This window comes from Erinaceus europaeus, chromosome 9, assembly GCF_950295315.1.
Source record: "Erinaceus europaeus chromosome 9, mEriEur2.1, whole genome shotgun sequence".
Taxonomy (NCBI): Eukaryota; Metazoa; Chordata; class Mammalia; order Eulipotyphla; family Erinaceidae; genus Erinaceus; species Erinaceus europaeus.
Window position 1 is genome coordinate 107,514,586 of NC_080170.1, and position 24,940 is coordinate 107,539,525.

The 24,940-nt window shown below is 38.6% G+C and overlaps 1 protein-coding gene and 1 non-coding gene across 2 annotated transcripts; one reads left to right on the top strand and one right to left on the bottom strand.

Moving 5' to 3' along the window:
- The first annotated feature begins 72 nt into the window (after positions 1–72).
- Positions 73–24,652, top strand: TMEM207 (transmembrane protein 207). The gene is made up of 5 exons (XM_016189356.2): positions 73–201; positions 2,558–2,595; positions 17,862–17,906; positions 18,668–18,807; positions 24,150–24,652. The coding sequence occupies exons 1-5, from the start codon at positions 127–129 to the stop codon at positions 24,290–24,292; spliced, it is 441 nt and encodes a 146-aa protein (XP_016044842.1). The 5' UTR covers positions 73–126; the 3' UTR covers positions 24,293–24,652.
- Positions 15,197–15,327, bottom strand: LOC132540605 (small nucleolar RNA SNORA70). The gene has a single exon (XR_009551797.1). It is a non-coding gene; the product is annotated as a small nucleolar RNA SNORA70 (small nucleolar RNA).
- Positions 24,653–24,940: the final 288 nt, after the last annotated feature.

Genomic DNA, 24,940 nt, shown 5'->3' on the forward strand with positions numbered 1-24,940 from the left:
AAGGAGCCATCACTAATGAGAGATCTTGTAGGAAGCATAACTTACACAGAAAGTAACAAGTTCTGAGAAAGAGGGAGGCAAACGGGTGACAAAGCACTGTCCTGTGCAGCTTCTCCTCTAATAAGTATGTTTAGATCCAGATCTTTTAGTTTTACTGCTATGATCTCAAAAGCTGGAACCTTGTGTTTGTCACTATTCCAGGTAACCCTTTTGCTTTCTGAAAATGGTTTTGGAGTTACTTTAAGAATGATCTGTTATAGATTTGTTCTTTGGGTAAGCAAACTAATCCTACACTTAAAAGGTTTCTTTCAAGGAAGTGGCAGTAGCATCTCCCAGTGTATTTAGTGATCAGAGATACAGAAAACAAAAGTTTTAACATTAGTTTCATTTCTTCTTGATGTTATTCTCTTGCTAATGAAATAACATGATGCCATTTAACCTTTGCTTAACTTTGTTGTGCTTTAACATTTTGGAAAATCAAAAACGTGCTATTGACACAGAAAAATGTCATAGCAGGATTCGTGTAAGATATGCTTATTTTGCCTTACCCACGATCTGACAGTTTTTCAGTGCTTAGCAGTATAGACAAAACCATCTCTGAGTCTATTTTGTTGACTCTGTTCTAGCATTTCATTCTCACTAATATTTGTATCTCTTTACCCGTGAATGCAATATATCTGAAAGATTTAAATCTGAGATATATTAAGACTTTGCTTGCTATTTCATGACAGTGAAAGCACTGGCAGTGATGTGGTATAAATGTGATATTTTGTGGACCTTACTAGGGTCCAGCATACCAAAAGACTAAGAATTGACTCAGAAATGAAATGCTGGCATTATTTGTTTAACTGTTAAACAGTATCCCAAAGGATTCAATCTACTCATAAATAAGCTTTCTTTATGGACAAAATTTGAATGTTCATTTTCCTCTTAGTTAGTATGCAAATCTGTTTGCTACATACCAGCAAAAGAGAGTGCAACTTATTTTCTGCGCTTATAAATTGTTCATTACCATGCTCTCTGATGGCCAATTCACAGCTCCATCTGCAACTCCACAAATCTCTTTGCCCAGAGAAATTTGGTGGAGTAAATATAAGGTGTTAAAGAAGATGTGTTTGGGATTGAAAATAAAAACAGTCATCTTGCACAAAAATGACCATTTCTTTCTCTTTTTTTAAATTTTTGACTATTCTTTTTTATTTTTATTGCCAAAGTCTTTTCATTAGGGCACAGTGCCAATACAGTGAATCCGTTGCTCCTGGTGACCATTTTTCCCCTTTTACTTGACAGGACAGAGAGATATTGAGAGGGAGGAGGAGACAGAGATGGAGACGGAAAGGAGATACCTGCAGCACTGCTTCACCATTTGTAAAACTTCCCCACCTCCCACCCCCCACAGGTGCAGACTAGAGGCTTCCACCTGGGTCCCTGAGCATGGTAGCATATCCACCTAACTGGGTGTGATGCTGCCTGCTGCCCCTACTCCCTCAACCCTATTTCTATCAGTATAATTTTTTCAATCGTACTTGTATTTATTATAGTACATGCAAACAGATACATCACTGATATCACCAACTTAATTTTCGGGTAACAAAAATGCTTCATGACTTTTCTAACAATGCAGTAGATAATTTTCAAGAATTTTCTCACTGTAAAAAGGACTATCAGTTCAAATAAAGCAAACATACAAATAAACACACACTCCAGATATGTGATGTGAGTTCTTACATCCTGTAATGTTGAACACAGAAAACTAAGATGATTGTGCCTAAATGCTTTGAGTTCTAGCCAGAGAAAGCAAAGCAGCCAAGTTTCTCACTTCATTCCCCCTTTGATATAGGAGTTGAAATCTCAACAGTCAATCACTTGTTCTGAAATCAGCTGCATCCTTAGAGCAGGTTGAAGTAAGGCTATGCATGTGTTTTACATACATAGCTGCCAAAGGGATGAACTTTTTCTAGGTAAGAAACTTGATTCCTTTCAGTGAAAATAATGCTCACACTACTGAATTTCCTTTCTTTAACTAAACTGTGAAAATAAAGAAAAATGTAAGGTGCACAAAAGTTCTTTAAAGCAAGCAAAACTGGCCAATAGAAAAAACAAAATGTGGACTGGGGAGATAATGATTATACAAAAGACTCTCATGCCTGAGGCTCTGAGGTCTCAGATTCAATCCCTAGGTACATAATCTACAGCTGAGCAGTTCTCTCTCTCTATCTCTCTTTCTGTGTGTGTGAGAGAGACTTTTCTGTATTTCCCTCTCATCAATATAAAATAAATAAAATGTAAAAAAACAATAGTATGTCTACGTTCATTGTAGTTATATCCAAGAAAGCAATCTGACTTATAATATACAATGCTTGTCATTGTTTAGCTGGAGAATCTACCCAGAATTTTTTTCAATTAAAATTCTGTCCACCGACAATAGACTGCTATGGGGCTTTTAATTAAAAACAAACAAAATGATATAAACTCCCATTGTCTCTGAGTACTGTTTGTATTAAAGCATTAGACTAATAAGATCTTTGGATTTTATTGTTCTAAACATATGTTTCAGGTGGTGTTCTCGAGCTCACCATGTGAAGACAATGAAATGTAAGTAAATAGCAGATGTTTCGTGTTTTTATTTAGCACTGTCAAATTTTAAGAAACAAAATAGGTCATTTCAAAAGCCCTAGATGACTTTTCAATGATCATTATAATCATGCAAGAAAAAATGCAAATTATTGTAATATAAATTGCTAAATTTATCTGAAAGTAAACAAATACATTCTTCACTATATTTAGCTTTGTTAGATAAATAAGAGATCTCATTGATTTCTAGGTATTTTTTTTTCCTTACTGCATTCCCCATATTCTTCAAGATCATGGAAAAATCACAAAGTCATTAATTGTTGCTTTTATGGGGTCCAGGGGCAGTGCACCTGGTGGAGTGCACGTTACAATGAGTAAGGACCCTGGGTTTGAGCCCCTGTTCTCCACCTGTAGGGGAAAAGCTTCAGGAGTGATGAAGCAGGGCTACAGGTATCTCACTCTCTCTCCCTCTCTGTCTCCCCTTCCCTCTCGATTTCTGGCTGTCTCTATCCAATAAACAAATAAAGATAATAAAAAATTTAAATGGTTGTGTTTATATCCTTAAACCACAATATTAAGGTGGGGGTTTTCTGGCTTATTCCATTTCAAATGTAAGTAAACTAACAAAAGTTCTAACCTATGTTATGTATACCTTTCAAAGTGCCTTTGATGTAAGTTATATGACTGACTCAATTTTCTCACTTTTTGTGCTGTACACTTACTGGCTCAGAATTCTATTTGAGACATGGGAAGAAGGTACCATTAATAATGCTGCTGATGATTAATGATGTCTGTAATGCACTTTGACTTAGTGCAAGTGTCAGAAAAGCACTTCTGCCAAGCATTGTCTTCTCTTGGGTTTAGCCTTCACTGCAAGCTAGCTGTTTTCAATTATCACTGCCTCTTAGTCTCAAGGCTAAAGTCTTCAGGTATTGACTCCAGATTAAGAGGCCATATTAGTGGTATGCTTTTCTTGGCTTTGAAACTATTCACCTGATTCTGTTATATCATCTTATTATTAATCATGTCTGTGTTAACTTTGGGTCCCTCTTTTGGTGTTTGCATGACTCTCCATTGCTATTTCCTTACATTCATTTAGGAATTTTTCTCTATCTTCTGGTGCTTCTGACATAGTGGGTGTTAGTTGTTGTTGTTGTTGTTGTTGTTGTTTTGTATTTTTTTATTATTATTGATGTGGTTTACCTAATTCTGCACCTCATAGTTGCCTATCTTGTCCCTTGAACTCAGATTTTATAACAAGAAAGGGTCTAACTCTCCAATGATCCTGAAAGGACAATATGGTACTAAGAAATTTTAGAGTTTTGAGAATGCAGTTTTGATTTATTTCAGATATAGAGATTGAGGGGCCAGGCGGTGGTGCACCTGGTTAAGCACACACATTATAGTGCTCAAGGATCCAGGTTCAAGCCCCTGGTTCCCACATGCAGGGGGAAAGCTTCAAAAGTTGTGTAGAGCTGCAGCTATCTCTGTCTATCTCCCTCTTTATCTCTCCCTCCCCTCTCAGTTTCTCTCTGTCTCTATCCAACAATAAATAAGATGAAAAAGAAACAGATTGAGACCCAAAAAAATATAGTAGCAAATTGATTGTGGAATTTCTATTAGCTTTTAAGTATGACTTTTTCTTTGGTTACATAATTTTGCATATATCTGTCATTATTTGATATTACCATTGCTTTTTAATATTTAATTTTTATTTTAATGAGGGGGAAAGATAAATTAGGGCACTGCTCAATTCTGGCTTTTAGTGGTGCTGGGGATTGAACTTGGTACCTCAGAGTCTCATCCATGAAAGTTTTTTTTTTAATTATTTAAAATATTTTTCTTTTTCTCTATTTAGTGGATAAAGACAGAGGGAAACTGAGAGGGAATGGGGAGACAAAGAGGAGAGAAACAGAGAGACACCTTCAGTACTGCATCATTATTAGTGAAGTTTCCCCCTGCAGGTGCAGACTAGGGGCTTGAACCTGGGTCCTTGTGCATTGGAATATGTGTGTTCAACCAAGCCCAGGAAAGTCTTTATGTTGTGTTCCCAGATCTTAATACCATATTTAAATGTGTGTAAGCAAAAGAAAAATCTATCTTCCTGTGGAATCTTATAGACTGGGCAAATAGGCAAGCAAAAATGAGTTAGATTAGTAAGAGAAAAAGGAAAGCAAGATATTTTATTAACATCACGTGTACTTCCTATACACACAGGAGAACTCTGTGTATTCTGAGCATGCTTTCGTACATGGCCTCAGGCACTGGTATATATATATCTGAATATATATATATATATATATATATATATATATATATATATATATATTCAGATATATATATATTCGTTTTACTCAAAGAACTTTGGAGGGGGAAGGCATAGTGATGCAAATTACACCTTCTCCAAGAAGGAGAAGTTCATATACACTATTATGGCAGCACCAGACCATGATTTCATTCCTGGTTGTCTACTGATACCTGGGCCAAGTGGCTCATGGAAGGTGGAGGTGGCCGGTAGCTATGATTAGTCTCCACAGAACTGATTCTCCCTAGGAGAATACATTTCAGGAATAATCACATCTTGTCTTTGGGAGCCTGTTCTATGAAATCAACACTTTTGCCAAAAGCATATTTTGTTTCTCTCTGAGTAAAAATAAAAGCCTCCTCAAAATAAATACAGATTAATGGACAGTAAAATGTAGAAAGGAAGAAAGGTGTTGGCATTATCAGAAACAATGCAAAGTGAATAAATGTACTGAAGATTGATACACTGTCTCAGATTTTCTGATACTATTACTACAAAAAAAAAGTAGTTTGGGGGAACCATTATTATGTCTGTTTAAGTTTACTTTCAATGACCAGAATATTTTTCCTCTAATCTAACCTCTTTAATTAATGTTTATAATAGCATGTTAACTCAAACGATGCATTATTATACTGCCTTTGTGTAAAATTTATATACTGTAAATAATCTAACATGTGCAATAAAATATAACAGACACCTCTGGCCTTAATTATGCCTCTAATCTCTCTCTCCAGAAATAGCTAGTTACACGGATACACATCTATATACATGTAGAGGCACTGGATGAAATTCGCCTGCATGTCTTTTGGCAAACTAGGAAATAAATTCACATTAGAAATATTGGTAGGAAGAAAAGACCAAATTTAATTACACATTTATGGAGATTTACATGGCTACAATCTCAGAAATTAATGGGATATCTGAAGGTTGTATGTTATGAGCTAAGAAATGGCATAGTGATATGTATGTATATACAGAATGGGAGTTGTGGAATTGTGCATGTGTGAGATGCCAATATCGAGAAAAGAAAAAGATAGTTTTATTTAATATTTATTCATCTACTCATTCATTTATTTGTTTAATTTATTGCCACCAGAGTTACTGCTGGGGCTTGGTGTCTGCTCTACAAATCCACTCCTGGTTGCTAATTTTTTCCTTTTTTTCTTTCTAATTCTTATTAGATAGGGGTGGAGAGAAATTGTGAGAAGGCAGGGAGAGAGCAAGGGAAGGGGGGGAGAGAGGCATCTGCAGACATGCATACCACTCATGAAGACGACCTCCTGCAGATTGGGAGCGGGGACTTGAACCTGGATCTTTGTGCTTAACCAGGTGCACCACAGCCCAGCCCTCCAAAGATAGGTTCCTATGATCTTCAAACAGGGTACTTTTTATTCGTTAAGGTTATGGTTTCTCCTGAAGCTTACAGGACATCTACTGACCTGATTTCCACATACCAAGGTGATAAATATATTGCAAAATAAAAAATCTGAACATTTGTGGAATGCCAGTCCTAAAAACATAAATAGGGTAATTTACAAAAGCATAAATAATATATTTATATCATATGGTACTGTAAATTAATTGCATTAGTGGATTCTTATTTTTTTATATTTTATTTGTTTTCCCTTTTGTTGCCCAGGTTGTTTTTTATTGTTGTTGTAGTTATTGTTGTTATTGTTGATGTTGTCATTGTTGGATAGGACAGAGAGAAGAAATGGAGAGAGGAGGGGAAGTCTCTGGACACAGTCAGAAATGAAGCACGCTGGGGTGATATTTATTGTGTTGATAGGGTTGGGATCGGTGGATGCAGTATTATTTGGTATGAACTGAGAGAAGCATGCAGGAAAGTGTGCCCCACCTTAATGTTCCAGGACTGGGGGAAATATAGGTTCTATAGTGGAAATGTGAGGTTCCTGATGTCTTAGAGTTCAAGAAGACAATAGATTGTGATTGTCAATTTTTTTCTTCCCTATAAAATAAAATTGTAAGAAAAGAAAAAAAGAAGCAATCAACTAGAGGAGAACTATTGCCCCTTAGACAACCATTATTGGAATCATCGTAGTGTGGAAGCGCTCGTGCCCCATGAGGAGCTGGCCAGTCTTGCAATGATGTTATTCCTCGCGCCCACCTTTGCTGCAGTTTTTATGAGATGTTTGTGAAACGACAGAGTGCAATCGAGAGTAACGCCAAGATACACTGGCTGGGCTTCATGCCGGATTCTCATATCGCCAAGCTCACGCGAGGCCGAGGCATGCTGTAGATGGAAAACAGATGTTACCATTTTAGCAGTGCTAGGAATTAGTCGCCATTTTTTACAGTAATCAGATACCAGAGACATGTCTTTCGTGAGTGTTTCCTCAAGGATGTCGAACTTTGATGCCTGAGTTGCACAGCAGATGTCATCGGCGTAGATGAACTTCCTTGAAGAAGTTTCTGGGAGGTCATTGATGTAAATATTAAATAGCGTAGGAGCCAGAACAGAGCCCTGGGGGAGGCCACTTGAGACAAGTCTCCATCTGCTAGACTTGTCACCCAGATGCACCTGGAATCTTCTGTTTTGGAGAAGAAACGATATAGTGTTGGCCACCCATGGAGGCAGGCATCTTGAGATCTTGACCAGGAGACCACGGTGCCAGACCGTGTCATAGGCTGCTGTGAGATCAACAAAGACAGCACCCATCTTTAAATTCTTCTGGAATCCATTTTCAATGTAAGTTGAGAGTGCCAGAGCTTGTTCGCAGGTAGATCTTCCTGGGCGGAAACCAGCCTGGGCGGGTGATAGGAATTTCTCTGTAAAATGAGAAATACGTGATAGAAGCAGCCTCTCAAGGAGTTTGTAACACACGGAGAGGAGAGAAATTGGTCTATAGCTGGCAGCCAGTGTTGGGTCTTTCTTTGGTTTCAAAACCGCTATAATCTTCGCATGACGCCAAACTTTGGGCATAGACTCAGATTCCAAGATGTGGGACAGGAATGAAGCGAGCCACTTCTTTGCTGCGGGGCCCAAGTTAAGAATGAGTTCTGGGGTGATGTTATCATAGCCAGCAGCTGTTCCCAGTTTAACCTTCTTCAAAGCGTCTTCCAGTTCAGACAGTGTAAAGGGAGAGAGTTTTGGAGATGGACAAGATAAACGGAAGTGGGATGACCACTCATGGGAAATTTCTCTTTTCCAGACTGGGTCGATCTTAGCATGTCCAACTTGAGTTAGGTGACTGGCCACTGAGTTTGGAGATACGGGAGAATGGGAGACGGGAGGGGGTTGGCTACCGGCACCCAGTCTGTGAAGAAGCTTCCAGGCCTTCCTACTTGAGTGGGTGAAGTTCAGACTTTCCGCATCTCTGGCATTATGCTATTCCACTGCAGAATACTGTGCCCCAGTATGGTTCCGTAGCCCCCATGTCCACTTGGTCGATTCCAAATTATAGTCCTCCATGAGGATAATTTCTGGAACCATCCGTTCCACCCCGGTTCCATGGCTGCCAGTTCTTAGCAACATCGCCCCGCCAGATATTCGTCGGGATGCAGCATCATCTAAGTTCATTTCCCACATCTACGCCTGACCGGACCTGCCAATATATGCGGATATCTTCACCCACCCTGTCCAACGCTTGACGTCTCATCACCCAATCTGGTCCCCTACGCCTACACTGAACTTCTCTGTTCCAGTCTCTTGGAAACAGAGCTGGCAGTCAGCTGAGGTAAAGAACAAACACCTCATCACAGACCCCTGCAAGCGTCAACCCGGCTTTGGCCTAGCACATTATGATTGGGCCCTCCTCAATCGCTATCGAACAGGCCATGGCCAGTGTGCTGCTATGTTCCATTGCTGGGGAGCCAGAGACGACCCGAACTGCCCCTGCGGCTCCAGACAGACTATGACCCACTTAGTCAACAACTGCCACCTCTCCAGATTCAAAGGTCTCGAAACTTTACATCAGGCTCAACCTGATGCTGTTGACTGGCTACGGAAGAAGGGCAAACGCTAGAAGAAGAAGAAGAATTGGAATCATCAAGCAAGTAAATGCAATAAAACTTGAGATTAATTTATAACTCACTAAAATCCTAGGCATATTTCCTCTCCAACTTGAGACCATATCTCATAGATCTAATACCAATTTGTATACAATAAACGATACTCAACAATGATGGGAGAAAGTCCAGGTTGGTCAGATAAAGAAGGAAATACAAAAGTTGGAAAAGGGCAAGAGACTGACTCTCTTAATGATGGACATTTTTGTTACTACCAAGCTACCCCATCACCAGGGGCTCTAGTCAGGGAATTCTAGGATTCCCCTATAGATATGATGGGCCTAGCCCTCTAATAAACCTCTCTCTCCACCATCACTGGTCACCTCTATGAAGAACATAATCATAAGCCCTTTTGAGGGCCTCTCCAGGACCATATTCTCACTGTAAAATAGCAATGGTAAGGATTGCCCCATTTTCCAAAGGGAGGCTGTGTCAGCTCACTCTGCTACTTGAAGAAGACTGGTTCTGAAATGAATGCAGCCTAGAATGTTCCCAGCTGTGACCATGGACTGTGAACTCAGATTGACAAGGACTCAGATGTCATATAGGCTTCTATGCCAAATATGATTAGACATGGGCCCTGGGTCAGATTGATGTATTAATTGTATTTATATTTTATTTATATTTATTTTTATATTGTGAGCAATTCTCCGCCATAATCTAGGTTTCTAGTTCTACTCTCAACTCTGACAACATCTTGCCAGACAATATCCTTAGTTTACCCTCCTATTAATTATCAAGCTCAAGCAAAAATTTCTTTTTTTTTATATTTATTTTATTTATTTATTCCCTTTTGTTGCCCTTGTTGTTTTACTGTTGTAGTTATTATTGTTGTTGTTGTTGTTGGATAGGACAGAGAGAAATGGAGAGAGGAGGGGAAGACAGAGAGGAGGAGAGAAAGATAGACACCTGCAGACCTGCTTCACTGCCTGTGAAGTGACTCCCCTGCAGGTGGGGACCCGGGGTTCGAACCGGGATCCTTATGCTGGTCCTTGTGCTTCGCGCCACCTGCGCTTAACCCACTGTGCTACAGCCCAACTCCCCAAGCAAAAATTTCTTAAGTCATAGACCACTAGGAACATGCCTAACATAAACTCCTTAGCTTCTTACCACCCTAAAATTACTCTTCTCACCTATTTTATTCATCCTTTTTGGTTCCTGTTTATTAAACATTTTTGTCCTGCTTCATATCTTTTTTAAATTTTTTTACATATATGTATTTTTCTTTTTGTTGCCCCTGTTGTTTTTTATTATCATTGATGTTGTTATTGATGTCTTTGTTGTTAGGACAGAAAGAAATGGGAAGTGGAGGGGAAGACATGGGGAGAGAAAGACACTTGCAGACCTGCTTCACCACTTGTGAAGAGACTCCCCTGCAGGTGGGGAAGGGCAGGGGCTGGAACAGGGATCCTTACCTTGTCCTTGAGTTTCGCTCCACCTGCGCTTAACCCCCTGCGCTGCTGCCCAACTCCCCTTGATTCATATCTTAACAGCCTTTTTCAGTTGCAGATGCTATTATGATTCTATTCTGAACTCCCTGGACAACTTTACCAATGTGTCTCTAGAACTCTACCCCACCAGGGAAAGATAGAAATGGGCTGCAGGTATTCATGTATGGATTGACCTGCCAATGTCCACATCCTCTGGAGAAGCAATTACAGGTTCATATTCCAAGAGTGGGAAGAAATATTAGGGGAAGATCACTAGAGGGCTCTGAAGCCCAATTCCATCAGGACTCAGTAGTAATAGGTACAGGTATGATTTAGAAAGAAAAAAAAAAGGGGGTCCGGGGATATTGCAGCGGGTTAAACATACATGGCACAAAGCTCCATGACTGGTATAAGGATCCCTGTTCCAGCCCCCTGGGCAGTCGCTTCACAAGCGGTGAAGCAGGTCTGCAGGTGTCTATCTTTCTCTCCCCTGTCTTCCCCTCCTCTCTCCATTTCTCTCTGTCCTATCCAACAACCAAGACACTGAGAACAACAATAATAGTAACCACAACAACGATCAAACAACAAGGGCAACAAAAGGGAGAAAAAATAGCCTCCAGGAGTAGTGGATTCGTGGTGCATCAAGCCCCAGCAATAACCCTGGAGGAATAAGAAAAAAAAAAAAAAAGAGAGAGAAAGAAAGAAAGAAAGAAAGAAAGAAAGAAAGAAAGAAAGAAAGAAAGAAAGAAAAGACCGGGCCATAGAAAATGTGGGTAGGGGGGTCGGGCAGTGGCGCAGTGGGTTAAGCGCAGGTGGCGCAAAGCACAAGGACCAGCATAAGGATCCTGGTTCGAGCCCCTGGCTCCCCACCTGCAGGGGAGTCACTTCACAGGCAGTGAAGTAGGTCTGCTGGTGTCTATCTTTCTCTCCCTCTCTCCGTCTTCCCCTCCTCTCTCCATTTCTCTCTGTCCTATCCAATATCGAACAACATCAACAATGGCAATAATAATAACCACAACGATGCTACAGCAAGGGCAACAAAAGGGGGGGGGGGAAGAATGGCCTCCAGGAGCAGAGGATTCATGGTGCAGGCACCAAGCCCAGCAATAACCCTGGAGGGAAAAAAAGAAAAGAAAATATGGGTAGGGAAGTCGGGCGGTGGCACATCGGGTTAAGCGCAGGTGGCACAAAGCTCAAGGAGCAAGTTAAGGATCACAACACAATGGGCCTGGTTCCAGCAGGCTCCCCACCTGCAGGAGATTCACTCCACAGGCGGTAAAGCAGGTCTGCAGGTGTCTATCTTTCTCTCCCCCTCTCTGTCTTCCCCTCCTCTCTCCATTTCTCTCTGTCCTATCCAACAACAATGACATCAATAACCACAACAGTGTTAAACAAAAGGGAAAATAAATAAATAAATATTTTAAAAATATATGGGTAGATAAATACACAGATAGATATAGAAACAAAAATCAACCAGTATCTGTGACTTTGGGAAAATCACTTCAGTTTCCACTAAGGGGAATGGGGACACAGAACTCTGGTGGTGTGGGATTATTCTCCTGTTATCTTGTACTTGTGTAAACCAATATTAAATTACTAATTAAAAAAAAAATAATGAAAAAATATGAAACAGGAAAAGTGAATTCCTAGTGCTGGTGTTAAGCCCGCGATAACCCTGGTGGCAAGAAAGAGAAAAAATAGACCAAATATATTTGAGCTTGAAATAAAAATTAAAAATATATTTTACTTATTTCATATTAGAAATGAGACAGATAGATCAAAGCCATTTTGGTACATGCATAATTGGAGATTAAACTGGGACACTCAGGCCTCCAGGTCCTGCCCTTTACCATCTGAAATATTTCCTCAACCTCTATGCCTCGTGAAATTTTGAGGTATGTACCCTGTATTAATTAGTTTACCCTGTATTAGTAGTTTACCCTGTATTAATTAGATCAGATCATAAATCATTATTTGTACTGGTCACCTATATATTGTATCTTGTTGTACTCTGAAATTTTTATTTTTATTATTATTTTTATGATCACTGGGGTTATAGATGACACTCAATGCCTGCATGAAAAGTTCACTACACTGACTTCATCTTCACCTCCTCTGCTCTTCCACCCTTCCATTCCTTTCCCTTCCCTTCCCTTCCCTTCCCTTCCCTTCCCTTCCCTTCCCTTCCCTTCCCTTCCCTTCCCTCCCCTCCCCTCCCTTCCCCTTCCCTTCCCTTTCCTTCCCTTCCCTTCCCCTCCTCTTCCCTTCCCCTCCTCTTTCCCCCTTCCCTTCATTTTTCTTATCCCCTTCTCCCCTCCCCCTTCTCTTTCCCTACCTTTTTCTTTCTCCCTCCCCTCCCCTTCCTTCCTCTCCTCTCCTCATCCTTTCCTTTCCCTTTCTTTCTCCCTTTCCTTGTTTTCCTGTAATTCTTCCTATCTTGGAGAGAAAGGTAGAGGAGTCAGGACACTGATGGTTGGGGGAGGGGAAATAGAAAGGGAGAAAGACTGTGAGGCACTTGCAGCACTACTTTGACACTTGTGAATCTTTTCCCCAGCAAGCAGGGATGACGATTTAAGTTCAGATTTTTGAGTATGATTACTTGAGCACTCAGCTGGATGTGCCACCACCTGGCTCTCTTTAGCCTACCTTAAAGATGTTTGTTTTTTTTTTAAAGACTCACAAAGCTTATTATTTGCATTTTTCCTCGGGATGCTGTGAAAAAGACATTGTTTCTGTTATTTAAAATGCCATCTTCATAAAAATCCCAAATTTGATTTCCCCCCTCAGATTTCCATGCCAGGATTTATTGTGCATCTGGTAAGCCGTGTTTTGTGAGTTTTAAGGATATACCATATAACCAGTTCTCTCTCATCTTATTAACTGCTAGAAAGCTTAAGCCAGACCTAGAGTTCAGCTCTAATTGTATATATGGGATTTACTACTTCCAGTTTGCAAACTGATCTCACTCTTGACTTATTCTAATACTCTCCAGGTTCATCTCTTCTCTTCTCTTCTCTTCTCTTCTCTTCTCTTCTCTTCTCTTCTCTTCTCTTCTCTTCTCTTCTCTTCTCTGCTCGTCTCCCCTCCCCTCCCCTCCCTTTCCCTTCCCTTCCCTTCCCTTCCCTTCCCATTCTCTCTCTTTCTCTCCTCTTTCTCTCCTCTCTCTCTCTCTCTCTCTCTCTCCTTTTATTATTTCCTTAAAGCATTTTGGAATACAGGATGTTGAATGTATTCAGGGAATGTTCTACATAGTCTTAAGCACTAGAGCTGATTTTACTGTTCCCAGTTGCAGGAAAGCATGATAGGTAAGAAGAGACAAAGACTACACAACCAGGGGCTTTTAGGTTTCAAGCCAACTCCTACCACTGCAGTCATGTTATCTTAAGCAAATTACTTCTCTAGATTGAATTTTCTCAATTGTAAAAAGAGGGTTATGATAGTGTGGCCCTGCCTTAGTAGTATTATAAGTTAATTCACATGAACTTATACAACTGGGGCAGAAGAATGTCTCGCACAGGAAATTTTAGGTAATCTAGCAGAGAAACCAATGAAGTGATTTTTTTTCTTAAATTTATCAAATCAATGAATTCATAGCTAAATTTAGTTTCACAGGTTGTCGGCAACAAAAAGAATAATAAAGGTCAACCATTCTTATAAATCAAGAATTATCTCAAAATCTAAGTAAAGCATTGATTCTTCTGGTAAGAAGGGAAATTATCTCCTTCCGCAACTATTTTTATAAAACTCTGATTTTGGAAATGCCTTTTTTAAACATCGCACTCAGTTTTCTCTTCTTTGTGATATGTGCATATATTTTTCTGGCATCAGTATATTTTTATATATACTCAGCTTGACCAAGTATATATAAAAATCTCTGAGTAATGCCTTCATCTCAAAAAAATAAATTTTTATACTGAAGTACTTACATATAAAAATTTGTATATTTAGAATAGTATTATAGTTCAGTTTTATATATACACATATTTTTATTTAAACTTAGAAAAACCATAATTTATGGTGTTGGGAAGAATCAGGTGAGTTAGAAGATCTATATTCTAGTTTAAGACCCTTTATCACCAGTCACCTTCCCACCATATCTTTCCAATCTTGTCCTCGTTTGAACCGAGAATAAAATTAGTGTGGAATTGGACTGGTAAATGACTGGCTTAGTGTGGTTGCTTTATCATGTTTGTGACCCAGGTTTAGACCAATATTTCCTCCCCTAGTAGTGAAGGGAGTTTCTGTTCTGTGATGTCCTTCCCTCTGTCAGTCTGTCTTGGTTTTATCTTCCTGTCTGAACCAGTCAGACTGAAGTGATAAATCTCCAGTAACGAAGAAAGCAAACAACAGAAAAATATCAGTGTGAAATAAGTGACTCAAAAGTCACTGAAATTCTGAAATTACATGATCACTTTGTATTTTTCCATCTTGCTGTGTTTTTAACATTTATTATTAGATATGTAGATTATTGGATGCAATTAAGAAAGTGCATCTCTGAGACTTTCAGAAGTGCAAAGCCCACCACTTGTCCAGAGGACCACTGTTATTGATGTATTTGACCCACAAGCCAATGGGGATTGTATGTTTCCATGCAGTTGATCTGCATTAATCTTTGAGTTCTACTTTTTAGAAATATGGATCTTTTGGCAACATGAGAACTTGAAGTTGGCCTTGTTCAGGGCTGCAATCACACACTCCTTGTTCTGCAGGTTGGTGCTGATGGACGTGCTGTCCTGGCCAATGTTGACTCTGGCCACAGTGCCCTGGGGTTTTCCAAAGACACCTCATATTCCTGCCTAGAGGCAGTAAGATTGGGGACAGCAAATGGTCCGGCATAAAATTAGTATTCTATGGGAAAGGCTGTCTCTAGTGTCCCTTAGGACAACTTATATAAGCAGCAGGCTACAGATTCTCCCAAGGAATCTGTGTAGAACTATTCCACACCAGGCCCCATGAGGAGAAGAATATGATCAGCTTAATTAGCTGCATAGTGGTGTTGCAGAATCTCTACCACGGGATCAAAACAAAGGAAGTGAAGCCAGTCCATTTGGAAAGCTGTTAGCACTAAATATATATATTGATTGGCTCAAAATTAGAGGTAAGTAAAGTAAGAATAAATGGTAATTAGAATTCACATATTAATAAAGGTTAGGTCTACATTTAAATGTAGAAAAGAAACAGATTTACATATTTGAGGAGATAAAATCTTTCTGAGTAATGAACATAGATATCTAGATTCAAAAATATGAGTTTTCTAATTTTTAATATACTTAAACTGCTACCTTTCCACAGTTATTTGTACCTGTAGATTGCTAAATCTTCTACATTCAGCAAAATAATTCCCCCAGGCCAAATGGCACTACATGTATTACCATAGTGAGTGTGTTTCCTCTTAAATGGGGTTTCTATGTGGAAAATTCATTTATGACTAGTATGATGATAAACACGGCACACTGCCTCCTTAATTGCTGCTGGGCGCACTAAATTAGCTGACATTTATGAATTCTCAAGTGTTATTTTAACAAAGGCTGAAAAGATGATTAAATATAGCTTCCGCTCAAAAGCTTATTGGACTGTGATGCACACGTTTCCACTGGTTAATTCCTAAACACTGTAACAGGGGCCAATGTATCTCAGAGGTCTGAAGCCTATTCCACCAGCAAACTAGCATACAGTGCACCTTGCTGGACATCATGAGGAGTGAACAACACATAAGAGTCTACACCTGGAGAGTTAAACTCTACAGTCGCATGGTAAACTTCAGTTTTCAGTGATTTTTTTTTTTCTGTTCTTCGTATTTTTATATCACAGGACAGAGAGAAATTGAGAAGGAAGAGGAGATGGAGAGAGAGAGAGAAGGAGAGGCAGGTAGACCTGCAGACCTCCTTCACAGCTCATGAAGGTTCCCCCTACAGGTGGGGAGTGGAGCTCCAAGCTGGATCCTTGGGTGGGTCCTGGTGCTTAGTACTATGTGCACTTAACTGGGTGTGCCACCACCTGGCCCCTTTAACGATATTTTTTAAATTGTCTTGGGAATGACAGAGTTGTGACTAAATACCCAAATGATTTGATTATCTGGTTGGAAGAAATCAATTTATAACTCCTTGGTAAATGATAAGTGTGGCTATACTCGTTCATTTAACTTTCAATCTAACTTCTCCTTGCATCCTTTCTTTGCATCCAAGGAGACAGCTCAGTGAGTAAATTATGCAGGAATTGGATGTGCATTTGATCTCTGGAAATCCGAAGCATAATACCCACTGAGCAGCGTTCTGCTCTACTTCTATATTACAAAATAAAGAAGATATGTATTAAAAAACAAAACAAAATAAAATAGGAGCCGGGCAGTAGTGCAGCAGGTTAAGCGCACGTGGTACAGAGTACAAGGACCATCCATAAGGATCCTGGTTCCAGCGTCCAGCTCCCCACCTGCACGGGGGTCGATTCACAAGTGGTGAAGCAGGTCTGCAGGTGTCTATCTTTCTCTCCCCCTCTGTATCCCTTCTTCTGTCGATTTCTCTCTGTCCTGTCCCACAATAACAACATCAGTGACAATAGCAACAAGGGCAACAAAGTGGGCAAAATGGCCTCCAGGAGCAATGGATTCATAGTGCAGGCACTGAGCTCCAGCAATAACCCTAAAGTTTCCATCTTGGTCCTCAGTACACAGGGATGAGGGGATGGGGACCTACTTTGTTACAGTGTTCTTTCCTTTTCTCCCTATATGTCTGTCTTTTTCTATCTGAAGAAGTTGGCATGGAGTAGTGAAGCCCCTGTAATGACCAAAATATTGATTAACAATTAATAAACAAATGTTTCCAGGAGTTGGGCAGTAGCACAGCCAGTTAAGCGCATGTGGCGCAAAGCGCAAGGATAGGCATAAGGATCCCAGCTCGAGCCTCTGGCTTCCCACCTGCAGGGGAGTCGCTTCACAAGCAGTAAAGCAGATCTGCAGGTGTCTCTCTTACTCTCCCCCTCTGTCTACCCCTCCTCTGTCCATTTCTCTCTGTCCTATCCAACAACAATGATATCAACAACACAAATAACTACAACAACAATAAAAAATAACAATAATAACTACAACAACAATAAAAAACAACAAGGGCAACAAAAAGGGAAAAATAAATATAAATAAATAAATAAATGTGTTCCTTGAGAATTTGCACTTTAAAGGATTCCAAGTCTTATATGCCCAGTTTCTGAAATCTATGGCATGTTCACCCTGAAAATTTAGTCATTGCTTTCTCAATGCACAACGGTATTCTTAACTCTTGAATCTAACTATCAATATTATATGCAATTTTTGCTTTTGCATATCTGACAGATTTATACTTACCTCTATTCTCAGTGCCTTGCATGAAATGGGCATATGGTAAACATTTGCTTAAATGTGTTGGGAGAAGGTTTCAGTGAGTGAATAGCTATTTGGGGAAACAATTGTAGTCATAACAAATATAATGATTGTGAAAAAAGTCTTTGGCCATGTATAAATCCAACACTAACTGTACTGCTTTTATCACTAGGTGTACAGATTACAAAAATCAATACCATAATGGCTGGTATATCTGGTAAGAAATTCTTAATTTGTTTTATAAAACTTTTAAGATATATAGGCATGTAAAATGATAGACCTAAGGGAATTTTAGGGATCAGGTGAACAAATATATACAGACACATCAGTTTTAGGTTGTTTGTTGTTGTTGTTGTTTTTACATTTTCTATGATAGGTTCAGAGCTCTTTAAGAGTAAAATAATATTTCTTTCTAGTGACATCTTCCTAAATGACTTCTCTACTGGCTTTAGTTTTGACCTTAACAACCATTTTAAATAAGGCTGCTACTTCTTTTAAGAACTAATTCTTTTGAAATGTTAAGAGAACTTATTATACCCTCTTAGATCTTGACTTCTGTGTCTTTTAAATATCACCAGTTCTCTTAATTAGATAGTTCCCCAAAGACAAGACACTGTGCTAATTTAACTACCCTGAGTCTCCAATTCCAACCACTAAAATCTATACTGTTGCTTAAACACTAAGTGAACTGAGTGAATGAGGTGAATAATGAAAGAATTAAGGGACAAAAACACTGATTTTTAGAACAATTGTCTAATTTCCAAAGAGAAAATGGTTCTTATCACCTGGCAAGATAAACTAACTTTAAGCTCAGAAAACATCTGCATTCATTGTCAGTGTATAGTGGTAATTAAAGAATTGGATTCCCCAGATTACTTGCAGTGAATAGAACTGAAGGCATGCCCTTTCCCAAGAGGTAGTAAGTGTTTTCAATAACCATGGAGGGCAGACCATACTCCCCCCTTTATCTGATGTCAGGTTCCTGCTGCTGATCTTCCTGGTGGCTCTTCTCTGCGGAGTAGTGCTCTTCTGCCTTCAGTGTTGGCTGAGATCCAGAATTGGTTCCCCAAGGCACACAATGGCTGTTTTTGCTGTTGGAGACTTGGACCCTGTTTATGGTGAGCTGTATGCATACTTCTTTGTAAAACTCTGAATAAGAAAGTTTGCGAATTTGCTCTAGTAAAAAATGTAATGATTTGACCTAAGTCATACTTTATTGGAAACTTGAGACATGCATTGGGCATAGAGTATAAGCTGGATAACCCCAAAAGAGGGGGGGGGGGCAATCTGTTATAAGGATTGAAGTCATAGATGAGTACAGATATAGACCTTAAACATTTTTCTCAGTAAAAAAAAAAAAAAAATAGAATAAAAGAGATATGCACAATAATATCTTTGAGTTTTTGTTATCTGTCTATCCTATCCCCTTGTTCATAGTTTCATTCACTGAACTCTCTAATGCCTTATATATCTTCAGTAGTATTGAACCATATTTTTCACATTGCTGTCAATAGTGAGCCTGGAATAACTGAAATTCAGCCCGGGAGTATCAAATACCCATGATCTGTGTCTCCCCAAATACTTTGGCAGTATCCTGACCGCCTTCCCCATCCCCAAACCATGTCCTTCCTATTGTTTCCCAGTCAGCACTAAGTGGTAAGAAATGGAGGAAAGTGGTTGTTTTAGCTATATGGAGAAAAATTATCACCTACTGGCTACTATTGATAGTATTGTAAATGATGTCCAATTAAAATTACTTATCAAGGCAAAAAATAAGGAGTTGAAGCAAGGCATTTATTCTTTTTTTTTTTTTTTCAAGTATTTTCTTTATTTTATTTTTGAGAGAGATGCAGAGAGAGAAAGACAGAAACACCAGAACACTGCTCAGCTCTGGCTTATGGTGGTGTGCTGAGATTGAATCTGGTACTTCAGAGCCTCAGGCATGAGAGTCTCTTTGCATAACCATTATGTTATCTATCCCCACCCAGCAAGACATTGATTCTTTTGCAAAAGGGTGTGCAGTGCTGGCAACAGTGGCTGTCAGGCAGCAGCATGACCCCTTCACTCTTCTCCCGTCTTTTATACCTGACACAGAGCTGTCTCCTCCACCCCTGGGCTGGGCTTCAGAGCTCACAATCTCCCCATTGCCTAAATAAGGAAAGGAGGAAGAGCGTGTGAGGGTCTCTGCTGGGGGATTAGCAAGCACTGCAAGGAGCTGACCTAAAGAATTCAGAACTACTAGCCACAGGCGATCATAGATAACAACTTATAAAAAGAATTTTTGTACTAAACAGTTGTTCTATTCATGTTGTTTTGAAAAGAAGACCTAACCATCTCTCACAATAACCTCCTTTTTACATTAAGCATTGTTTTCAGTCAGACCATCTTTACTGAAGATTTTTTCCTCTAAGATTCTTCATTGTACACCAGAATTAATTTAAGTGTGCTTGGTAGAAATTAGCTACAATAAGAGTATAAGTCCTAGAAAAGTATGGCAGAGGACCTAGTGGGGGTTGTATTATTATGTTGAAAACTGAGAAATGTTATGCATGTACAAACTATTGAATTTACCATCGACTGTATAACATTAATCTCCCAATAAAGGAAAAAATATTTTAATTAGCTACTAATTAGAAACTTAGACCAGAGCAAGAGCTGTTGTGAAAAATAGACAAACAAAAGAGCTGATAGCTAAATAAAAAGTGGGACAAAAAGTAAAGTAAAATATTTTAATCATAAAATTTGATGTCCTAAGATTTAGTGATTATATACACTATTTTTATTTTTCTCAGCAGAGTACTGCTTAGGTCTGGCATATGGTGGAGCTAGGGCCTGAACTGGGGTTCTCAGAGCCTCAGACATAAAAATATGTTGCATGAACTTCAATGCTGTCTCCCTGAATCTTCTTTTAAATTATTTTTTTTAAATATTTATTTATTTCCTTTTGTTGCCCTTGTTTTATTGTTGTAGTTATTGTTGTTATTGATGTCATCGTTGGTGGATAGGACAGAGAGAAATGGAGAGAGGAGGGGAAGATAGAGAGAGGGAGAGAAAGATAGACACCTGCAGACCTGCTTCACCACCTGTGAAGCAAATCTCCTGCAAGTGGGGGGAGCCAGGTGCGCAAACAGGGATCCTTAGGAAGGTCCTTGTCCTTCGCACCATGTGCACTTAACCCGCTGCACTACTGCCCATCTCCCTATTATTATTTTTTATTTTGGGTAGAGACAGAAAGAAATTGAGTAAATGGAAGGTAAAAAGCGAGAGAGACACCTAAAGTACAATTTCACCACTTGTGAAGCTTCCCCTCTGCAATTGGGAATCGGAGACTCGAACCCAGGTCCTTGCACAATATACACAATATAATGTGTGCGCTCAACCGGATATGCCACTAGCTGGCCCCATATACTATTGTTTTTAAATTTATTATTTGAGAAGGATAACTTTCTGTCAATCTGAGAAATGGGAATTGTGGAATGATATTCAAACTTCCAGTGAAAATACTTCTTTCTCCTAAAACTAACAAAGTTTCTACTGATAACAGAGATAAATGAAGTTAATTATCGTCTAACAGAATGTATGAGTCATGACCATGATTTTCTTTATTTAAGTGGAGAAATTTAATAAATACATGACACTATGTTTTTCTCAACCTGACTTAAATTTTTAAGTAGAATATTCCAAAATGGTCTTCTTAGTCCTTTTCTCACTTTCAGGGAATTTTTTTTTTTTTTTTGCTAGACTATACTGACTGCTTAAAAATAAAATTCATATTTTAATTTTAAGTTATGTAATTGTAATAGTAAAGCAGTTTAAGTGCCACTGTTCCATCTCTACTTATCTAATGTTTTTATGTCTTCTTATGATAATTTACTGATATGCTCATGAGAAGGGGCTTAGGACTGACATAGAATTTCAATAATGGTATATGTAACAGCACTCAGTTATAAGACATTCACATCACATTCTGTAAAACAAAATAAAATACATCAGATGAAATAGTTTTTTAATGAAAGAATTTAGTGTTAAATATAATATGTCTGCATAATGACTGGGAGGGCCACATCTCTATCAAAGACTGTGTTTGCTGCTTGTTCTGTCATACATCCTGAGCTTGCCTGGGATAGGCTTGGAGAGAGGATGGGGAAGACAGAGAAGGGGAGAGAAATCGTCCGTACCCTGCCACCTGGGACAAAGCATTGATAATGGCAGCAGTAGGAATAAATTCCAGCTAATGATGTGTCTAGTCAAACATGTTGACCACTCCAGGAAGAATGATAGCTATTTAACCACTTACTCTGTATTGAATGCACCCAGGAAGGCTTTACTTATAAAATAAATGGTCTCAGTACAATGGTGGGAAGTCCTGGGCAAGTCTGTGCTGTCAGCCTTGACTCTGTTCTAGCAAGTCCACAGACTCAGCCTGACTAACACAGAGATAAAGCTTTCTAACTTTACAACAGACCCACTACAAGGAAATTTACTTTTATTAACCCTTTTTCTTTTGTCATCACTGGGGAGTCACTGCTGTGGGCCAACTTTTTCAGAATGAGAGAGAGGGAAGTGGGAGAGACACTACAGTACTGGAGCTTCCCCCGGTCTTATACTACTCTCATGTGATATACTCTTTTAATAAGTTCTATACAGTATCATTAATAATGGTAACTAATAAATTGTTTAACTATTAATATAGGATAGATTATGAAATATTACTGTAAATAAAAATACATGTACCTTTCTGGTGAAATACAGTTCTTGATCTTTAATAGTAGTAGCAGTAGTAATTATGATGATTATAAACCTTTTATATTTTTTTATCAGAGCACTGCTCAGGTCTGGTTAATGGTAATGTGGGGGACTGAGCCTGGAGCCTCAGGCCAGAGGCAAGAGAGTCTTTTTGCATAGCCGTTATGCTACCTCTCCCACCCTGTGATGATGTAAACTTTTAATGAGCAATTATTCTTTCCTAAGTCATATTTTGCATACATTATTTTCATTTTACCTTGACTTCATAGGCAGACATGTTATCATTTTTTGGAGGAAAATATATATTCTCAATATGACTATCTTTCATATACTAATATCTAAATTATTATATTTTGCTTTGCAAACCTATGAGATATAAAATAATATAAAACAAATCATAAAAATCTCTGATTCTGAATAAACATAAATGCACACCAAATTGATGATTTTGAGTAAACAAAAAAAAAATCTTTCTGGGATTCCCATGACTCAACTATTGCCTAATAAGCAACCATTATTTTGAAACATGCTGACAATTGGAGCATGTTTTGATACCCTCAATGGTATCAAATCTCAGTCTTTTAAGGAAAATATCAGCAACATTTTTCCATTAAAGGCCAGATAGCAAATAGGTTTGGTTTCACAGTTCCTCTGGTCTATGTGAAGATTGCACATCTCTACTATCGTTGTCCTCTCAAGGTGATGAATTCATAGAAGAAAATGCTTCCTTTTTTAATTTATTTTTTCTTTATTCTTTTTTTTTTTTTTACATAAACACCATTCCCACCACCAAAAGGCTGAGTCCCATCCCACCCACCTCCCCCGTCTTCCTTTTTAATATATTTAATGGCTCACTGCTGACCTTAATGTAGTATATACACATGATGATTTTTAGTTATATGTACCTGAAACCTATATAATGCATTGTTACTTTACAAGAAAATTTTTTATTGAAAGCATTTTATTTTAATATCTGAAAGGGTCTTTATTGTCTGTATACTTTCAAAGCAAACTTTGTATGTAACTTAGCATTTTTACTAATGATTATATGGAGATATACAGAGTAATTGTATTATAATTTTCAGGCATAAATATCAAATAATGAAATTCAGAAGTAGTATTTGAGTTCTTCATGTGACATTTGGATTTCCAAAAATGGAAACATAAACTAAATTGGCATTCTTGCTTGCAGAAATCTTTTAAAAATATTTTTTAAATTTATTATTGGATAGAGACAGAGAGAACTTGAGAGGAGGGGGAAGAGTTAGAGAGGGTGAGAGAGAGAAACACCTGCAGCACTGCTTCACCACTCATGAAGCTTTCCAGCTGCAGGTGGGCCAAGGGCTCAAACCTGGGTCCTTGTGCACTGTAATGTATGTGCTTAAGCAGGTGTGCTACCACTTGATCCCTTGCAGGAATTTTGATTTCTTATCTACCAAAAGGATATTCCCTCTAGTTTAAGCTGCTAAAGTGTAAGTGTTTACTGATAGGTTAGTCAGTGATGATCTAATCAGTTCATGAGAGCAAATTTTCTTCTGTAGTGAATACACTCTCACTGTAGAAAGCACAATGGTTGTATTTTTTTTCCTCTAGAGTGCAAATAATTTTCGGTAGCTACAGCGATCCAAGACATGTCAGATTTTATTAAGCAGTTCATGTACTTTTGTTTCACACTGACTAGAAAGATTATAAGACTCCATTTTTCTCTTTCCAGGGACTGAAACAGCTGTGAGTCCAACTGTTGGAATTCACCTTCACACCCAAAACCCTGAAATGTATCAAGTTCCATGTTTGGGTACCTTAGATCCCCCACCTCCATATGAAGAAATCCTAAAATCAGCTCAAGTTCAGAAATGAATTATCAGCTGAAAATATTAGAGCTACTTGAACTATAAGCCATCAAATTTCAGAACAACTGCTTAATATAGTCAGAGATTTTAGACATCAGGAAATATAGCCTAATAAACAAAATAGTGATTGAAGGAAAATTATTTTGGTCTTTGAGAATTTTGGTAGTAAATTTTTAAACTTTTAAAAAATTTTTCTTTATTGGGAGACTAATGTTTTACAGTCAATAGTAAAATACAATAATTTGTACTTGCATAATATTTCCACATGACAGTCCAACCCCACTAGATACTTCTCTGCCATCATGTTTCAAGACCTGAACCTTCCCCCACCTACCCCAGAGTCCTTTCCTTTGGTGCAATACACCAGATCCAGATCCAGTTCAAGTTCTGCTTTGTGTTTATTGTTCAACTTTTTTTTTTTTGGGTAATTGGATTCGTTTCATTGAACATGCCTTTAAAATCTAGATAGAAAAGAGTTCTGCCAATAATTTCCTCTAAGTATTTTATAGTTTCTCATCTAACATCCAAGGGGTGTTAAAATACCATACTATTACTGTGTTGCTGTTAATACATTGTTGTAGCCCTTTCAGTAGATGTTCAATGTGTTTAGATGACCTTTCATTCTATAGGTGTATACATGTTAATAATTTTTGAG

What these genes read in the sequence shown, in the direction of transcription:
- TMEM207 (XM_016189356.2), top strand. Translation starts at nt 127, where the DNA reads ATGTTTAGATCCAGATCTTTTAGTTTTACTGCTATGATCTCAAAAGCT. An exon ending in CATAATGGCTGGTATATCTG is followed by an intron (nt 17,907 to 18,667) that starts GTAAGAAATTCT and finishes ATCTGATGTCAG; the next exon opens with GTTCCTGCTGCTGATCTTCC. An exon ending in AGACTTGGACCCTGTTTATG is followed by an intron (nt 18,808 to 24,149) that starts GTGAGCTGTATG and finishes TTCTCTTTCCAG; the next exon opens with GGACTGAAACAGCTGTGAGT.